Source organism: Pezoporus flaviventris, unplaced genomic scaffold, assembly GCF_033815535.1.
Source record: "Pezoporus flaviventris isolate CSIRO_AGI_PZ_B2104156 unplaced genomic scaffold, CSIRO_AGI_Pfla_v1 ptg000036l, whole genome shotgun sequence".
Taxonomy (NCBI): Eukaryota; Metazoa; Chordata; class Aves; order Psittaciformes; family Psittacidae; genus Pezoporus; species Pezoporus flaviventris.
In genome coordinates, this window is record NW_026892584.1 from 5,526,184 (window position 1) to 5,545,851 (window position 19,668).

At 36.3% G+C, this 19,668-nt stretch overlaps 1 protein-coding gene and 1 long non-coding RNA gene across 2 annotated transcripts in view; both read left to right on the top strand.

Annotated features, from left to right (window-relative positions):
* The window catches only part of SBF2 (SET binding factor 2), a 261,395-nt gene that overhangs the window by 175,302 nt on the left and 66,425 nt on the right, over positions 1-19,668 (top strand). The window contains exon 17 of the mRNA XM_061462974.1: positions 15,411-15,479. Coding sequence (XP_061318958.1) covers positions 15,411-15,479 — 69 coding nt within the window. The remainder of the gene's footprint in view (positions 1-15,410; positions 15,480-19,668) is intronic.
* Positions 1,258-6,130, top strand: LOC133274128 (uncharacterized). Its single transcript, XR_009745038.1, has 3 exons — positions 1,258-1,794; positions 1,866-2,587; positions 4,742-6,130. It is a non-coding gene; the product is annotated as an uncharacterized LOC133274128 (long non-coding RNA).

The following is a 19,668-nucleotide window of genomic DNA, read 5'->3' on the forward strand; positions in this document are numbered from 1 at the left end:
ACAATGACTGTATTAGCTAGTGCAGAAATCTTTAGCTTGTACCATACCACTGTAAAGCTTGTTTCTATCACAGTTTTGTATGAAGGTGTAACTTTTTTAGAAATAAACTTGAAATACTTACTCAGAAGTGAATTTTGGTTAGCAGTCTGTGCAAGAACTGTAGTGGCTAGCAGGATTTAAAATCCATATTATTAACAAAAAATGTTGATATATTTCTTTTCGTAGCCAGCGTGCAGCTTTCAGTTCAGGACCGATACCCCTTTGGAAGCAGCTAAAGCAATGTTTTCTGTGCTTTCTTGGTCTCCTTTTCATTCTTTTCTTTATTCTTTTCTCTGTGTTTGGTAGTTACCCTTTCCTAGTCATTTTTTAGCAAATACTGTTATCTCTTGCATTTTTTCTATCATGACTCCATTTCTCCAACTTCTCTCCCCCTCACCACAACAGAAAACTTTACTAATCATTATTACAAAATAGTTGAATCTTTTGAGTATGTTTAGGAAATCCTGTCAATAAGTGATGTATCTGGAAACCTGATGTTCTGAAACTTTGCAATTCAACTCAGAAATGTTTAATTTAAAATTTCTTGATGTCTTGATTTGAAACACTATTCGGTTATGGGACTTCTGCGTACTCCAGGACATGTTGCAAGGCTGCAGACTGCTATGATCATCTAATGTTTACCAGCATTGCCTAGATTTAGTTTTTCTTGCTTCTATGATTTCTGGTACACTAGGTGAAGTTGGCAGATAATATGCTTTTCTGAACACTCTTGTCTTTAAATTTGGATTTTTTAACCCTGTGTGTTCAGATGAGGTGAGCATATTATTTTAGGTATACAAAAGCTTCCATTCACATGTCAATCTTGGTAAGTTCATTACTATTGTAAGATGAGATACCTCCTGTATGAAGACAGGCTGAGAAAGTTGGGGCTGTTCAGGCTGGAGAAGAGAAGGCTGCGTGGAGACCTCATAGCAGCCTTCCAGTGTCTGAAGGGGGCCTATAGGGATGCTGGAGAGGGACTCTTCATTAGAGACTGTAGTGACAGGACAAGGGGTAAGGGGTTAAAACTTAAACGGGGAAGTTTAGATTGGCTATAAGGAAGACGTTCTTTACTGTAAGGGTGGTGAGGCACTGGAATGGGTTGCCCAAGGGAACTGTGAATGCTCCATCCCTGGCAATGTTCAAGGCCAGGTAGGACAGAGCCTTGGGTGACATGGTTTAGTGTGAGGTGTCCCACTTGATGATCTTAAGGTCCTTTCTAGCCCTAACTATTGTATGATTCTATGAGATAGGGCAATCCTTATTTTGTTGTGTACTGGCTGCAGTGCTGCCATTATTAAAAACAAAGAAAATAAAAATGTAACACATAATATATCTCTGTATTTAACTCATTCCGGATGAAGATAAAGGATTTGGGTCCAACATTTAATGGCAAGGGGTTTTCTAGAGATTTTCATCAAAATCAGATGTGCAGCACCTCCATGTTATTGTTACGGCAGTGTTGAATTTTGGCTGACACTTAGCTGTCATATTTAAAGTCAGAAAAGAATCTTGTATTTCGAAGGCAATAGTGAATTCTTTCAAAATTTGGGAAAGTATTTTTGTAGTTGCATTCCAGGTAGTTGGTAGATTATCACAAAAACTAGGACATTTTATCATTGCATTCTTATAATTTGTAAAAATTTATCAAGTTTAACATACTTCTTGAGACAGCAGCTGTATCTAACTGCTGGATGCATACCTTTAACACAGTAAATCTCGCAAGGTGTTTTTCCTTTAATGTAAAATTCTGGTGTTTATCAGTCAGCTTTTTACTTGTTTTATTTCAAAAATAAACACAGATGTTTAGAATCAGCTACTGTAAGAGAAAAACGCTTAATTTTCCTTTTATTGTCATAAAAATACGATATTAGCAGATTAGTACCATACAGTTATTCTAGCTGTTGAGCTAAATGAAAGTATTTTAATCTGGTTTAAACTTCAGTGGTAGCCAAGGGCATCAGAAGAGAAGAGACGTTGTTTTGAGAAGAGTCAGACTAATGTGAGTATTTATGAATTTAATTTACTAATTCATTGGTATAATAAAATAGAATAGGTAAGATTACGTGCAGATTGAACTGTGACTGTAAAATGATAATTTTTTTGGCATTTTGACATACATCATTTGTGTAATGTTCGTGTGTTGTGACAAAGGAGCTTTGCTGAGGTAGAGGCAGCTGTTATTATTGGTGCATTGAGATAATTTCTATTCATACCATTGTGTATTTGGAGTACATTACCTGGCAAGATAGGCTGTTTTCTGCACCTCATTGAAAATGCAGCGAGTTCACTGTTCAGCTTATTAAATTGTTGAGTAAGATCACCTAGTGGGATGTCTGACAATACTGAATCAAAAGCTACAGTCTACAAAGAAACAAAGAACAAGCTCCAAAATTTCAGCAGCTTAAGGAGCTTGGACAGAATGTATTCATGTGACACTAGCATGGTACTGAAGGAGAAGGCAATTGGGACAGTGGGATTCATGTCAACTCCGACAGTGAAAGTCTTCCTCAAAGCCTCAACATTTCTTTGCTACTTGCAGTTGCAGGTAAGATAAAAGGACTGAGAAGATAGTAAAATGTATCATGATATATGCTCATATTTCTTGCCAGGAGGAGACAAAGATTAGAAATATTTTTATTTTGAGTCATCACATTTATGTTTATTGCACATAACTGGCAGTTCATGCTGATACAGTGTGTTTCGTTCAGTACACACACTAAATAATGCCATCCTGTCCAGCATGGTTTTAGTAATTTGCTATTGCATTCTCTGGAATTGGAATATTGATCTTTTTAGGACACTAAAGCCAATGCTAAGGCTTAAACTTCTCACTTTTCAGTATCCACACTTTTTTTCAGCCATTGCAGTCTGGCTTATCCTGGAAGAACCAAATATTAATTGTGTGGAATGAATTTCAAACAGCATGAGTGTAGTTGGGATTTAATATTCCACTAATATCTCACTGTATCCCAGGTTTCCTTTTATGAGTCTTCATCTGCCACTTACTTCCTTAGGAGAACACCCCTTTTTTCGTTTTTCCCTATAATTTCAAGAAAATTACAAAAATAATAAACCAGAAAGGTGTTTGAAATAAAATCCTCAGGAAGAAATATCAGATAGCTGAGGAGATGATCTGTCAGGGTTTTAAAATGGATTAACTGGCAAGGAAGGATTTCTCTGTGGCTAGTTTGCTGTATGTTGCTGTTAGCAATGATTTAGAAGGCTATGGAATAGGAAAGAACGATACTAAGCTTTCTTACAATTTGTATCAAAGGAGCAGTTTTGCTAAAAGGCAGCGCTATGCCACAGTTCCCTACTACACTTCTGCTTCTTTGGTCCACACAGCAAACTCAAGGATTTTTCTTTCTTCTAGTAGTGTTTGCCCTGCAGAACTGTTTTTACAAAGGAGAGGAATTTGTTTCAAGGACTTTCAAACATGCCCCTTCAGCTAGATGACAAACCAGTATGCTTTGGGAGCTTACTTTTTCACTTCTGTAACCAAAGTAGGAGGAGTTACTTCAGGGAATTCTAACCTTCATATTTCCTAGAGCATGTGAAAATCCCAGAGAAAAGTATCAATTCAAGAAGTTTTAAAACTGAAAGATCCAGAGAATAGTGTCACAACTACCAATCCAGAATTGTTTTATAGTTTCTTCCATTGTCTTTATTTATCTTTTACCAAAAAATGTTTCACACTTGTTTTAGTTTGTATTCTTAGAAAACACCCACTTTATTATAAACATTAAAGGAACAAATTTTTCGTGAAAGTTTCGTAAGAAAGTTCCACATCTCACATGCATTTATCATACTTGTATTATTGAACCACAAAAAGCGTTAAGACTTCAAATAAAATCTGTATCCCTATGAAAGAAGCTGCTGCCATGCATTTAAAAGTACAATCCGAACACTTAAAATACTTCACATTAAGTTAAATAAAAATAATCTATTTTTGTATGTATTCTTATCCACAGTTTAAGTATTTGTTTCAGAACATATGTATTTCACTGATGAATGAGATCTTGAAGGGAGAGCTTCACTAAATCAGGCAGCTTTTTAAATCTCTGAAACTCTTGGGCTTTCCAGGCTTTGGAACAACATTCTTCCTTGATTGTACAGATTTAATGTGTTAATCAAGGTGGACACTGCTCTGCAGCATGCTACCTAATCACACAGAACATAGCTCCTTCAGTTTTTCCCAAATTTGCCTTAGGTATTCTCTTCTATGACCCATTTATCCTTTAAAAGACTTTATGAGCTGGAGTTATAGAGCCTTAAATTTGCTGGGAGTTTTTTCTGCAGAAAAATCAGGTATTTCTGATAATGGCTTTAGTAGCATTATTTTTCACGATGTGGAATGAGCCTACTCTGATGTAGTTACAAGGTTGATTTTTGGATTAAGCAATTGTACAACAGCTTGTATTAAAGTTGTTAAAACTGCAGCTACTCTTTGAAATATAACAGTAAATTTACATTCCAGTCTATTAAAGAACTGAGAGGTCTGGCAGCAAGGTTGGCAACAAGGGATTTTAGGTTCCATTAGGTTCACCAGCACAACTATACAATGTGTCATTTCTGCCTAAGCATGGAAACGCCCTTACTGGCTGAATTAAAGATTCACAACCTTATGATAAGCAGAATTAGCTCAAAAAACCACAAACACACCCCCCCACCCCCCTTTGTCATCCTTGAAATTCTGCAGCCATTGCAGGTCATCCCAGAAATATCCTCTTCCAGCAGCTGACACTTGTTTAATTAATCCAGAAATGGAGTTGCACCAGCAAAGCCGATCCAAGAGCACTTCTTCCAGAAGCAGCTGGTCATTGTCGTTTTTCTTGTCCTTTGGTGCAGCTGTATGCAGACTAGCTGGTGCCTTTGCCAAAACTGTAGCAATGCTTCTCAGTATATCAAGGTTGGCGTAGAAAAACTGAAGGTCTCAGGCAACAAGATGTCAAATACATATTGAAAAGAAACTCTACTTCTGGCGGTTTGTGAAAAATGCATCTCCCAGAGGCAGTGTTACATGCACACAAACATGTACTTCAGTTCCCAGGGGCACCTGCCAGAACCCTGTGGATGCATTTGGTATTTCTATATCTATATTTTTAAAAGGAAAAAAGAGAATATTTGTTATCAGCTTTCTCTCCAATAGTTTTTGTCTTTGCTGGTTAAGCACAGTGTTTTCCCTTTATATACTTCATCTGGGCGTTTTTCAGTTCTGCACTTCTGATAGTTTCCATCTCTTGGATGAGATCTTTAAACTCTCTGATTATTTTATTCTTTTGCCCCTGCTATGGTATATATATCTCTTGGTGAGACTAATGTGTTAAATATTTTTGACTTTGGTACAAGATATTCTTCCCCCTTCTATCTCTCATCAGCCTTACACATTGTTTCCAATTATTTACTCTTTACCTCATATATTTCTTTGAGAAACTGAATATCACTATTCTAAATCTGTTCAATTCTACTGCCAGTTACTAGTCTTACAGTGCTTTTTTTTTTTTCCCCTGATGTCAAGGTACTTCAAAATATTTCTATTTCTTCTCATTTTAGGTGCCCATTAAATTCAACTGCAGTATTACCCGTTTTAGCGATTCTTTAGAGCTGTCTATACTGTACGGAGTTTGCTCATATCTGCAAATGGCAACAAAGTAGGGTCATTAATTTTGTACCTTTTTCTGAATTTTAAGGCACAGTCTTGGTTTGACATGTATCGCACAGCACATGTTTCCGGTTGCTGTTCATATGTAGCTTATGTTTTTGCATGCCGTTACCCTCTCTCCTGTGCAGAACTTTGCATTTGTCTTTATTGAAGTTCAGGAAGTTCTTGTTAGTCTTTTTCTGACAGGCTGTGATGCCAGTTAGTAGCAGTCCTGTTACCCAGTGTATATACCACTTCCTCAAATGATGAAGGTGCATTTCATGCCATTCACCAGGTCATTAATGAAAATATTGCCTGTTAAACTCAGAACCATTAACTGCTGTTTTTTGCTGTTTTTGCAGACAGTGCAATCAGTTTTCCATTCTTTCATATAGACTGTATCTCTCCAGCTTGCCTACTAGGATACCAAAGGAGCCAGTGTCAAAAGCCCTGTTAAAGACTGTGCTGCTCTTTCCTCAGCCACAGAGGTTGTTTCATCATAGAGGTTTCTCTTGGTCAGCCTATGCTTTCTGTTCTCAACCACTTTCTTGTTCTTCATGTATCTGGAAATGCTTTCTATAAGGATTTGCTCCCTACAGACCACCTATAGATCCCTTGAACCTGTTCCTTGTCTTCTTTGAGGTCTTGTCCAAGGTTTTACTTGTTTCCTCAGCAAATCAGTTATAATTGACGAGGTACCTATAACTAGTCTACCAAGAAAGGAAGTCTACCAAGAGACTAAGTCTACCAAGGGGAAAGTTTTGGGACTTAGAAGTTCTCTAAGGTAATGTCAGGGTGGTTTTTAGCATAAATAAAAATTATTTTGTAATTGCATGATATAAAATGGAAAATTTTCAGTGAGGCCTATTTCCAAGTTACATTTCATCAGCCATTGTATGTTCAATTTCTCCATAGTGAACTAGACCCAGAATCTTTAGGTAATTGATTTGAGCTGAATGTAGACTCTGCATTTTAGAAGACAGGTGTAAAATTCCACTTCTAGCCAAACTTTATTTTTTTCTGAAGTAAAAACCTGATTTTTTCAGTGAATCACTTCCTGTACATGTAGAAACCTGGTATTTTTTTTTTTTTTAAAAGGTGTTAATTCTTATTAAGTTGTAAAAATTGTATAGAATTGCACCAATGATGTGATGCATTTCTGTTGAAAGTATATAAAATTAGAAAATTGCATTAGAGAACAATAAAATTAAAGTAAGCAAGATGAATGTATTCTTATGTGTTTGGAAGTTTGTGACTTTGCTTATAATTTAGAAGAGACGCTACTGTGCACTGAATGAACGCTAACATGCATAAGAACGTGTACTGTGCACTTGTGAACTGATTCACTAGTAGATAACTGGACTATACTGGAATACTGCATCTATTTTAATAGTTCTTCTAATATTTTAAGCATTTTTTTTGTTGTTCCCTAACTCTATTAGCCAAACTGTCCATAAAGTGGTTTATGAAGTATCCCGTCTATGTTTCACAATCACTGCAAAGTGCTTTGGTCTACCAAGGCTTGAGGAGTACATTGCTGTCTTTATATATATTATGAATTAATTGCTCCTTTCCAACTGAGCTGTTACTGGATATTGATCACTGTTTTCTCATGCACTGCAGTATAGTCTATCATTTGAATGTTGTTTGTCAAATACTTTTTACAAATTACTGTGCAGGACCTTGTATCACAGCTGGTGTAGTTTAAGGTTTGGACAGAGTCACTGTGAATGAAGCCCTGCTGTGAAATAAAAGTCAAAAGGCATCTTGGCATCCCAACCATTTCCTTGGGAGAAGATTACAGCCTGAGTATGTTGAACTTTATTGCCATGGGCCTCATGACAGTATTCAGAAACATGCATGGCATTTCTGTTAAAGAAACTCAGATGTGTTTAGACGCAAGGGATGGCATTCTTGTGTTCATCATTATCTTGCAAAAAAGTTAAATGTTTTTACGCTTTTGGGGTACAGTAAAAATACAGTGAAGAATGTGTAATTTATGCACATAAAGATTGAGGTTCCTGATTTCCTAAACATGATTTGTTACAAGAAGGAGGAAATGACTAATTTCAACCCAAGACGGAAATGTATTTATTGAGAAACAAGGTGGGGGGTGGGCAGGAGGGAGGGGTTGAGGTGGTGAGAGGGGTGGACGGACTCAACAGCTCTTCTTTGGGTAAAATGCTGTTTGCTGGTTTGGCTTGCTGTAGGATCAGAAATACAATGGATCTGCATAGAGAGAATGTGCTGCATTCATTGATTTGCGAACTTGTGGAGTAAAGCAAAAGAAAACTTAAAAATCAGTGAACTTTATGTGTTTGCGTAATTCCATCTAAATTGTATCAATTTAATTCTGTTCCTTATGCCACTATGTTTCCAAGATAGGCAGACATACAAGATTCAGGGCCAGGTAAAAACAAATACGAAGCTCTGCAGGAAGTAAAATCCTTCTGAATCTCCTGCAACCTGGAATGGCAGGCCCATAACAACTTGTGTCATATTGGTGACATAATAGGCTCCTTAGCCAAATCAGCTTTATGATGGCTTCTAGTCAGACAGAAAGAATACAAGGTCAGAACAAATAGGTGAGGATTCTTCTGGGTTTGGTGCAGTTCTTTTGGCTTTTGCATTGGCACTAGTAATGAACATAATGGTCATAGAGGATGAAGAAAATGTTAACATCTGGCATAATTTAGAGGACAAGTGAAATCTATGTAATATAGATTTCGTGTTGAATGATTGCTGTCAGATAGGAACCAGGTAACAATCTGAGAAGTTGCTCAAAAGTCCAGGGGTGGTTCTGTTCACTTTTAAACCTGGAACCAATAGGCAATACGAGTGTACAGTTTCGTTTTTATTACCTGAGAATCATTGCAACAGTGAACAAAAACTAAAAGCTTGTGTTAATGAGTAACACTTAAAATGTGCTAGGGTAATTTATGAGTGAAGAGGTGGTTTTGTGAGTTAATAATTTTGAAAGACTGTATATATCCTTACCAAAATGAGAAGTTGTGAAAATAATGAGAATTACAGAAGGCAGTATCTTCTGACTTTTGAGTGTGTTCTTGTAGTTCTGCTGATAGCTAAGTTCACAGGTAGTCAGCTCTATGGGCCTCCTAGGTATGTCCGTCTTCCATTCTGTTTCTCAAGTCCTGGAAGAGTTGCATTTAACAGAATTGTAGCTATTTCATTAAGGTTTGATTTGGACTTTGGTGACAAAACGAGAAAACTTTGATCCCATTATAAAGCAGAGCAGCAGGTAGCAGTGATGTTAGTTTCACTAGGCAAAACTGTGTAGGCATGTTAGAACAAAACTAACTATATATTAATTTTCACTGAAAAAAATTTGCTTATAATCTTTGCTTATGATCTTTCAATAAGATTTCATACTATGTTTTGAAACTAATTATCCACTGCTAGTAATAAGTAATTCAACTAATTAGCTAAATATGTCATTTTGACTGTTGCTCCAGATGATGGCTTTATCTGTGGAATTAAAACTTGTAGTTTAAATCATAGAATCATAAAATAGTTAGGGTTGGAAAGGACCTTAAGATCATCTAGTTCCAATCCCCCTGCCATGGGCAGGGACACCTCACACTAAACCATCTCACCCAAGGCCTCGTCCAACCTGGTCTTGAACACTGCCAGGGATGGAGCATTCACAACCTCCCTGGGCAACCCATTCCAGTGCCTCACCACCCTAACAGGAAAGAATTTCCTCCTTATATCCAATCTAAACTTCCCCTGTTTAAGTTTTAACCTGTTACCCCTTGTCCTATCACTACAATCCCTAATGAAGAGTCCCTCCCCAGCATCCCTATAGGCCCCCTTCAGACACTGGAAGGCTGCTATGAGGCTGCTATACTTGTAAAATTTACATTGGAAATTCAAAATAGGACCTTTGTTTTAAGGCAGTTTATAATTATATTATATACAGTCAGTACATTGCAAAATTGACAGTTTATTTAGTTGGATTTTTAAGTCTAAGTGAATGTAAAGGACATTGGTTGTAACATTAATTAACATAGAATAGGCTTTCTTTGATAAAAACTTCCATTTTCAGTAGTTCAGTTGCATTAATATTGTATTCATGTATGGATGCATAAACTTTATTCAGTTTGTCTAATGAAAATGAATGATTTTCTCTAAAATTTGCTCATTAATATTCAATTCTAATTTTGAATTACATTGCAGTTCTACATGGTGAATCCCTGTTCCTTTTAACATGTTTTCTAAACTGGACTGCTAAATCCTCACACTACCGAAATCATCTGTTGATTTTGGAACCAATATTTCACCTGTAATTTGTAGCCAGTGTGCTGCACTTGGTTATAGTTACCTTATACATGCTGACTTAACAGTACTTTAAAAGCACACACGACCCTCAAGTTTCTGGCATTTTTTTTCTTGATTCATTATGAGCTTAGTCCTGCATGGTGATGAAGGCTTTTGACCTTCATGAAAATTGACAATATTCAGTACTTCTCAGGAGGCACAGTGCAACACTGAGAGTTACTTTAGCAGTATTTTTAATAAAGCATAGATGCAGCAGACTATACTGCCAAAAAAAGTATGGATAAAGAACTGTCATGTTTAGCTTTTCAGTTTGGAAAGTTTGAAGGCATTCACTGCATGCTACATTAATTTCATGTGATCGTCAGGCCTGCAGGAAATTCCAATCATTTATAGTGCTGCTGAATGTAAAGCAAAATTGGGTCCCAAGTTTTCAGCATACTCAGATTTCTTTAGATTATTTAAAATGTGGTGTCCAATTGAAAAGATTACTGCCCAAAGCAGAATGTGGTTTAACACAAGAAACATAACTGTATCAGCTAGCAATTGACGAGTGAGACTATTAAAATGGATTTAAAAAGGAAATTGCACTCCAAATATTATCAGATATTTATCTCCTAGATCTTTATCATGTGACTAAGTGAAAGTAGAAATCCCTCAGTATCAGTTGTTATTTACTGCAGCCTGTTCAGGAAAATGTATAAGCTTATGCTTGGCTGTCACTGTGCTTCATTGACTTTGGCTTGCTCTTGTAGTCAGTGGGATGTTAAAGGGTTCTTAAGGGCTTTATTGAATCTGGGCCTGCACTTTCAGTAGCAGATCAAGGAGAAACCTTTACCCGAGGTGGTTCTTCTTAGCTGTTCATCACTAGGATCAGATTTTGGAGGACATCTCGACTTAATGATGACATACAATACCTTGTTTTCCAAACAGAAGTTCAGGTCAGTACTTGTTCTGAAGTCAAGAATGAGGAGAAGGGTTGCCTCTCCTCTCCAGTACCAGAAGCCTAATCCAACCACCAGATTCCAAAAACCAGATACTGGCAGTCCCATGCATCCATCCAGGCAGTCAAAACTTCCTAGCTGTCAGTTCTGCAGTGTAATGACAATATCTAACCACCAACATTTTGTTGCATATTTAAACTGAGAGGAACATAAATCACGTCTTATCGAATTAAGTAAAGTAAGGAAAAACAGTCTTGTTTTATTATTCACATGTCAATTCACTATAATGAAACTATTTTAAATGTACAGGAATTCCTGAAACACTCCCAATCTGCTACAGAGTTCAGCACCATTCTGAATATATAGTCAGTATGACCAGAATAATGTCCCAGGTCTTCATTCAATTACACATGGATTCAAAGTAGTACTCTGCATATGGCATGGTGGAAGTCTACATTTCGCTGTCTAGGATATTGAGGTTTATTATTGGAAATTGATTTGCTGATAATTTTTGTTCCACAGATGTGGTTTAGCTTAATTTCGTGCAGATGAGGGGGAACAGCTTCAATTATTTTATGGTATTCGATTTGTGTACTTCTGTAGCAGTAGTAAGGTAAGAGGTATTTTTCATAATAAGACATTATTACATATAAGGCAGATGAATTACTTTGTTTCAGGAGTCTGAATCAATTGCATACTGTAAATATATGACATTTCTAGTACTTTGGTTTGCCTGTATGATTGAGAAACCAAGATTTCAGTGCTGCGTCTCTGTTAACTATGGCATTGTCTTGCATCTTCAAAGCAGATGAACAGTTAATTAATTTCACTATTCTTAAAATAGCAGCATTATGCTTTATTCCTAGCTGAGATCATTTTACATTTCTTGTCATATGCTGGAGGAGAAAATATAGAGAGAGATAATAATTCCATACTACAAATCCAGGGGGTACTGCTGACATAGAATATGTGGAGAATTTCATACTTGTAAGAAGGAATGGAAAAATAATCTACTGTGTTGTTTTTGTGGTGATGATATATATCTCTGAGACATATGTTAGCTCTTGGAATATTGAATACTCTCTAGGTGAAGATACATTGCTCAGTTTTTATAAAGATATTTTTGTGTATATTTTGGGTAAAAGCCAAAGCTCTTATAAGTAATTTGAGCTAAGGGATTAAGTAGAATAACTTGAAACAATAAGGTTGGATCCTTTTATACCTGGTTATAAATAAGCACCTGCTGAAATAATATATGTATTTTTCTGAACACTGTTGAGCATTCCTAAAGATTGTTTTAAATGGGAAGTTTTCTGATTAAGTAAAAAAATACTATTTCCCATATCTTTATATTAAACTCCAAATACATGTGCTAAATTGTGATTGGGGGTTAAGGGTTGGATAACAATAGGAAATAATGCAGAAATTTAAAATTAAAAGAAGATGAGTCTGTGTCCTTTAATGTTATTGTGTTAACATTTTACAAACTAATTTGGGGTTTTTGTATATATCTCACAATACTAAAAGGCATCATTAGAACATATATTGAGTTTCTCAGTGTCCTCTTTACTTACTGCTTTCCTCTACCAGATTGGAATGTGTTAGGAAGTGTGGGCACTTGTGCAATTTTTGTTTTCCATGCATAGTTAGCATACATGAATTTATGCAGAGCTACACACATTAAAATCTGGAGTAACTCTGTGCAGAAGTAAAGTTTCTCATCTAAGAACTTGTACACCTTTTCAGAATACACCTGTAAGTAGTTTTCTAAATGCTGCCGTGTTTAACATTATATGGACGTTGTTTTTTCTGTTTAGATGAGCTTGATTGAAGTAATCAAAGATGATGTTATTGGAAAATCAGAAAGGATTAAATGGATTTTTAGACTAATGAGAAGCAAAATAGTCTTGTGATTCTTTTTTTTTTTTTTTTGGTCTATTTTTTTAAACCTCACTCAGCAGTGATTTAAGGGGAGATGAATACAAAGAACATCCTAATGATCCTTAACATCACAGTATCACAGTATGCTAGAGATTGGAAGGGACCTCGAAAGATCATCTAGTCCAATCCCACTGCCGGAGCAGGAACACCTAGATAATGTTACCCAGGAATGTGTCCAGGCGGGTTTTGAATGTCTCCAGGGAAGGAGACTCCACAACCTCCCTGGGCAGCCTGTTCCAGTGCTCTGTCACCCTCACTGAGAAGAAGTTTCTTCTCAAGTTTAAGTGGAACCTCTTGTGTTCCAGTTTGTACCCATTACCCCTTGTCCTATCATTGTTTGCCACTGAGTAGAGCCTGGCTCCATCCTTGTGACACTCCCCCTTTATATATTTATAGGCACTTATAAGGTCACCCCTCAGTCTCCTCTTCTCCAAACTATAGAGACCCAGCTCCCTCAGTCTTTCCTCATAAGGGAGATGCTCCACTCCCTTAATCATCTTCGTTGCCCTGCGCTGGACTCTCTCCAGCAGCTCCCTGTCCTTCTTGAACTGAGGGGCCCAGAACTGGACACAATATTCCAGATGGGGTCTCACCAGGGCAGAGTAGAGGGGAAGGAGGACCTCTCTCGACCTACTAACCACTGCCCTTCTAATACACCCCAGGATGCCATTGGCCTTCTTGGCCACAAGGGCACAGTGTTGGCTCATGGTCATCCTGTCGTCCACTAGGACCCCCAGGTCCCTCTCCCCTACACTGCTCTCTAACAGGTCGTTTCCCAACCTATACTGGAACCTGGGGTTGTTCCTGCCCAGATGCAGGACTCTACACTTTCCCTTGTTATATTTCATCAAGTTACTCCCTGCCCAACTCTCCAGCCTGTCCAAGTCTCGCTGGATGGCAGCACAGCCTTCTGGTGTGTCAGCCACTCCTCCCAGCTTAGTGTCATCAGCAAACTTGCTGATAGTACACTCAATTCCCTCATCTAAATCGTTGATGAATATATTAAATAATACCGGTCCCAGTACTGACCCTTGAGGCACTCCACTAGTTACAGGCCTCCAACTAGACTCCGCCCCATAGACTACAACTCTCTGGTTTCTCTTCTTCAGCCAGTTCGCAGTCCACCTCACTACCTGATCATCCAGACCACACTTCCTCAATTTAGCCGCGAGGATGCTGTGGGAGACTGTGTCAAATGCTTTGCTGAAGTCAAGGTAGACCACATCCACCGCTCTGCCATCATCCATCCACCGTGTTATTTCCTCATAAAAGGCTAAGAGATTGGTCAAACATGATTTCCCCCTGGTGAAGCCATGTTGACTGCCCCTCATAACCCTCTTATCCTTGATATGCCTTAAGATGGCACCAAGGATAAGGTGTTCCATCACATGATTGTTCCTGTAATGCAGCTTTAGTAACTCTGCTATCACAGTTGGCTAATGCCAACTTTTTGTTAGTTGGGTTTTAGAGAACTCTGATATGAGATGAAGGCATGAATGAAAAGTCTGGCAGAGGAGCGCTTGAGATATTTCAATTTTGGAATTTGGTCAGATGTTATAGGTAGCTAATAGGAGTGTGGTTTCAGTTGGAGGGTACCCATTGTAAGAATGAATGTTAGAAATGAATTGTTCAAGTGGAAATGTTGTATCACAATGGTGATACATTTGTCTAGCAGAACTATGTCCATTTTGTTCTTCAGTGTTAACAAAAAGAGCTAATGAAAAAAAAATCTAGTCACTTTAAAAAGAAAAGAAAGTATCTTTTAACTCTTGAGTATTTTTGGTTGGGTTTTTTTTTTTTTTTTTTTAGTCTTAAAAATTCAAGTAGTTTGTTTTTTAAATATTAAGTTACATTCCAATTCTGGTTTCTTTTAAAAGACTTCCGTAATAAAATCACTATTTTCATCAGTGCAATTTCTAGTTGATTTACTTTGGCATACCCTTTTAAGTCACGAATAACACACTTGACTGTTCAATGAGGCATTCTGAGACTGTGAGGAGGATGGGTTTTCATTTTTTAAAGTTAACCTTGTGCCAAACGTTTGTAGAGGTTGTGGAGGTGATCACTTCATATTAAATAAATGTCTATTTCTTTGTGTAAACTCTTTGAAAGTACATTCTTTGGTCGTCATATCAGCTCCATTTTAGTCAGATTTGCTGTTGACCCAAGTGGAAGCAAGCTACCTTTTTATTGTTTCCTAAATGAGCAATACTTTCCTTTCTCTTTGTAAACTGTTGGTGAAATTATATTTCAAACATGTGAGTTAGAAAGGTGCTAATAAATTCCTTAAATGGGAAGAATCATAGCAATACCTGTCTAGCAGAAATCAAGAAAATATATGTCTGTGTACACACATATATAAATATGTTATTCATATTATTCATACATGAAATTAAAGTTACAATGTGTGAAGGGAGGGCATCAGAAATAAATCGTATTTCAGTGATGATTTCATATTCAGAAATAAATCATAAATCAGAAATAAAATTATAATGGATAACATTGAAAATAGTTTTGCTTATTTTGTTTGTATGTTTTTCTTGAAGGATTGTTCATCTTCAGAAGAATATAACATTGCTGCAGCATTGCTACCCCTGACAACTGCTTTTTACAGGGTAAGCTTTTATTGAAAACCACTCCAGTTTTGTATTGTTTTACATTGCATACATTGTTAAAATGAGAAAGCGACAGCAAGAGATACATGGCAGGGTAAGAGGGTTCATTCTAAAATTGATTCTAATAGGCTGGTATGAACATTTCTCCAGAATTACACTTACTGGTGTAGGGTGATGATGATTATGATAAGTTTACCCAGAACTGAGTGCAGGATTATAGGATGGGTTAGAGAATTACTGAATTAGAATTAGCCATTAAAATAATTGAAAATAATAATTTCTGATGTTATTGTGTAAAAGCTGTTTGTTGGACTAATTTTTTGTTTTATTTGGCATGTAAAGTTTTCAAAAGTTTTCAGTCTGTGGAGTTGTTAACTTTGGAGAATATTATGAATGGCGTATTTTAATTGTGTATTTGTTTTCCATTTCTTACGCTTGTTTTTTGTTTTGGTTTGCTGTTGGGGGTTTTTGGCATAATGTTTGATAGTGGTAAGATATAATAGGATGGTAAATATGTAGATTTAAATAAGCAAATTCTGCAAGCATTTATTTCAAAAGCAGAACGTTTGTGTGTATGGCTGTTGTTATTTCAGTGTGCCAATATAGTAGCGTTTTCACCACTTCTAGTTAGCTTAGGTCCTGCTTTTCAGGGTGTACGTATCTGAGGAAGTAAGAAGTTCAGAAGTTCAGACTTTTTTAAAATGTAAATATTGTTGTACAACTTAGTTTGGGAAATAAGAGTTTAATCATTGGTCATTGGTACATCATGATACTAAAAAATCGTAGTTACTATGACAGTCTAGCTAGACATTAACAACATGTGATAGAAGAAAAATATAACCTTCCATACTTCAGATGGTGTATGAGGCATTTATGTGTAGCCATAAATAAAATGAAGAGAGATTCCTATGTTAGCCAAATAGAAACTAAAGTGAGCTGAGAAATCAATCAGTGCTTTTTAATTTAAACTATCCATTCTAATTGAACAATTTCTGATTGTTTTATATTAGAAATTGATTCTGTGATGTGACTTTTAGAATTAAAAATGTGGAATTTTACATGCCATAGAACCTGGAAACATCTGCTGAAGGCAAGAGCAGTTTTATATGCATAGCAAGTTTCTTGAAATCTAATTAAGCCAGTATTTACTACATATCTAAAGCATAAATTGGTATATTTTCTCTCTTGTAATCATTAAAACCATGGAAAAGTTTTATTTAAATGGGATTTATTTTAGAGGTGTACATTATACCCCTAGGCTGCTTTCTGGAAAGTCTGTGGAGTATTTTCATTCTCATATTAGCTAGCATGATTAGATTTTTCAGTCCAAGCAAATAAATTTTTTCCCATTTTTAATTACATGTTCAGTTCATTCTTTTCCTTCTATTGAGTCCTTCAGCAGGAGCAGCAGAATCATGAGTTGTTTGTCATTTGTTGCTGGCACTGATGCTTAAATACACTTTGCTATTTTATTTCTTGCTACTGCATTCATCCTGTATTATGAAGAAAGACTGACTTTAATTTTGTTTCATTTTCTGATTTTTAGTTTCCCTAATAAGAAAGGCCAAGAGAGTCCACATAGCTCTTTACCTTGAGAGGTACAGATTATTTGTAGCAGTTTTGTTAGATTCCACATTTTGTAAAGTTTGCTTAAGTATTGATTTAACTCTAAAGCTATAAGCTCTGGGAACTGTGAGTCCCCGGATGTAAGAAACATGAGCAATTTTATTTTTCAGACCTGAATTAAAAATGTAAGTAACCTGACTGTTAACTTGCAAAAGCCAGCTGTTCATGCATAATAGAAAAAGAATTTTGTTTTTCCCAGATCTAATCCTCAGGTTCAGTGATGACCCCCTTTGGTATGTCCCATTAGATACAATTCTTTGGCAAAAGTACTTATTTTGGTATAAAACTATTCATACTAAATACAAACTGGTATCTTTTTCAGAACGTAAGATCAGTTGTCAAACTTTGCTGCGATTAGTTAAAATTAACAGTTTGAGATTCTATTTGGAATGTATATAAAAAGGAAACTTTTTTGAGCACTTTTCAGTCTCTCTAGAGGTTTTCAAAATTGTATCCTAGACTAGAGTATGTTCTACCTGACCTGAACCTGTGTTAGGAACAATGGTCTGTATCAGTATTCTTAAAGTAAGAAAAATGGGTGCAGTTTTTCCAGCCCATAATATCTCTGTAACCCTTTGGACAGATTCCTGCTCTGGAGTTACAGCAAACTAATGTTCTTCCTCTCTTTCGGGGAGAAATCATATCAAATCCTGCTGCTTTACTTTTCTCCCTTGAGCTGCCTGCTTTCTAATGTGTTAACAGTTCGTAAGTTCTGTTTTCACTGGATTTCCATTTACCCAGATCTTAGCTGGAATGATTAAAGTTTTGTTGCTTAACACAGCATATTGCTGTTCTGTCTCTGGTAAGTCCAGAGGAGTGTACAAACTAGAATTAAGATCATTTGGGGGATTATTTGTTTTTTTATTAAAATACCTTAAGGAAAACTGTTATGTGTGTGCTGTCAAACTATGTCATGCCTTTTCCAATGAGTTGCTTGTCAATTTTACTTTAATTACCATTAGTTTACATGCGCACTTGAAGCTGCATTTCACTTTTCTGGAGGCAGAGTGCAGGTATTCCAGTACTGTTGCTTCAGTATGCAGAACAGTATTATCTTTGTTGTAAGTGTGATTGTGTTTATGCTTTCCAAAAAATTCTGAAGTGCTTCACAGTCTGTACTTGTTTCTGTTGATGTTTGAGTTATCAGAATACCATCTTTAATGCCAGCAGCATATTAAATATTACTTCACAGAGCCCTATTGAAACTGCACAGTGTTCTTGGTAGCAGGTTAACATTTGTGTCTTCATTGGTATTACTGTGCAAGTGATATTCCGAATTGAGTTATCAATGAGAAATCCTGTAGTGAATCTAAAAATCTAGAGTTATATCAGTAAAATACGTATTTTGCCATCTATGTTTGCTATAGCATTTACATGGGAAATTATGATAGTATTTCATGTCACAAGATTTTATCATTAATGACATTCCTGTTGCTTCAAATGAAATAATAAAAAGAACTTAACCAACAGCCTTTATGAAAGGATTATTGTGTATGTAAATGTTGTTTCAGTTTATTTACCAAACACCAAACAGAGCACTAATGAAACAATTACCTGTTCTTCATAAATAGCTTTCCTCTATGTTGCCACACATAGTGCAGACAGCAGGTGTTTAAGGTGTATAAATAATGCGAAGGATGTGTTTTAGTGGGAGTCCAGCAGATGAAAGCAAGCAAGTAGTTAAGAGAAGCGTACTTCTAGAGGTGATGTTGTAAGTTTCTGGAATGGTTTTCCCATGAAGTAGTCAATGCTTTAGCCTTGAGGTATTTTAAAATATTCTTGGGAAAACAGTAAAAAATATACAGAAAGGAACAAGCTTGCATGATCTAACAGGTCTTAATGTCTTTGCTTGCATAAAGATGATTTCTACATATAGCTAATTAAAATAACAAAAGCATTACCCTGTGTACAGCATTCTACCAGCTCTTGGGATGTCTGCTGAAATTTCAGAATTCCAGCTCCTGAAGTCTGGTGAGTGATCTGTTGTGAAACTTGATTAGCAGGAGTTGATCCCACTCTAACTCATAGCTGGTGGGATTAAAATCATAGACAGGAAGTTAGTATTGGTTGCATATTTGTGGCCTGGAATAATAATTGAATTTTTCTAGAAAAAATAGTCACAATGCTTTTTAAAAATTTTTAATATTAGACATGAGTTGTTAGCAAAATGTGACTCATCACTGACAGTGGACTTTGGTGTGTACTGTTAATGTCACAAAAACAAACACATCTTTTCCTCCTGGGTTAAAAAAAGGTTTTAGTTTACCATAAATAATACGGTTGGAATTTTGTTTAAAATTGAAACAATATAAATAAAATGCCTTTATACATGAAGATAAAAGAATTTTTCTGTGTTTTTTTGTACGAATGACCCATGCTTATTTCCTATTCAGTGATTTTCTCTGTGTATAAAATAGAAACGTAGTATGCCCTGATGCTGTGGAAAAGAGGTCTTTTTCTGTATGTGGGGAGAAAGAACAAGTTGAAAAGGACATATTTTGATTATATTTCCATTTTATTAATCCATCAAAGATGACAGTTTGACAATTGTATTATTGGCCTT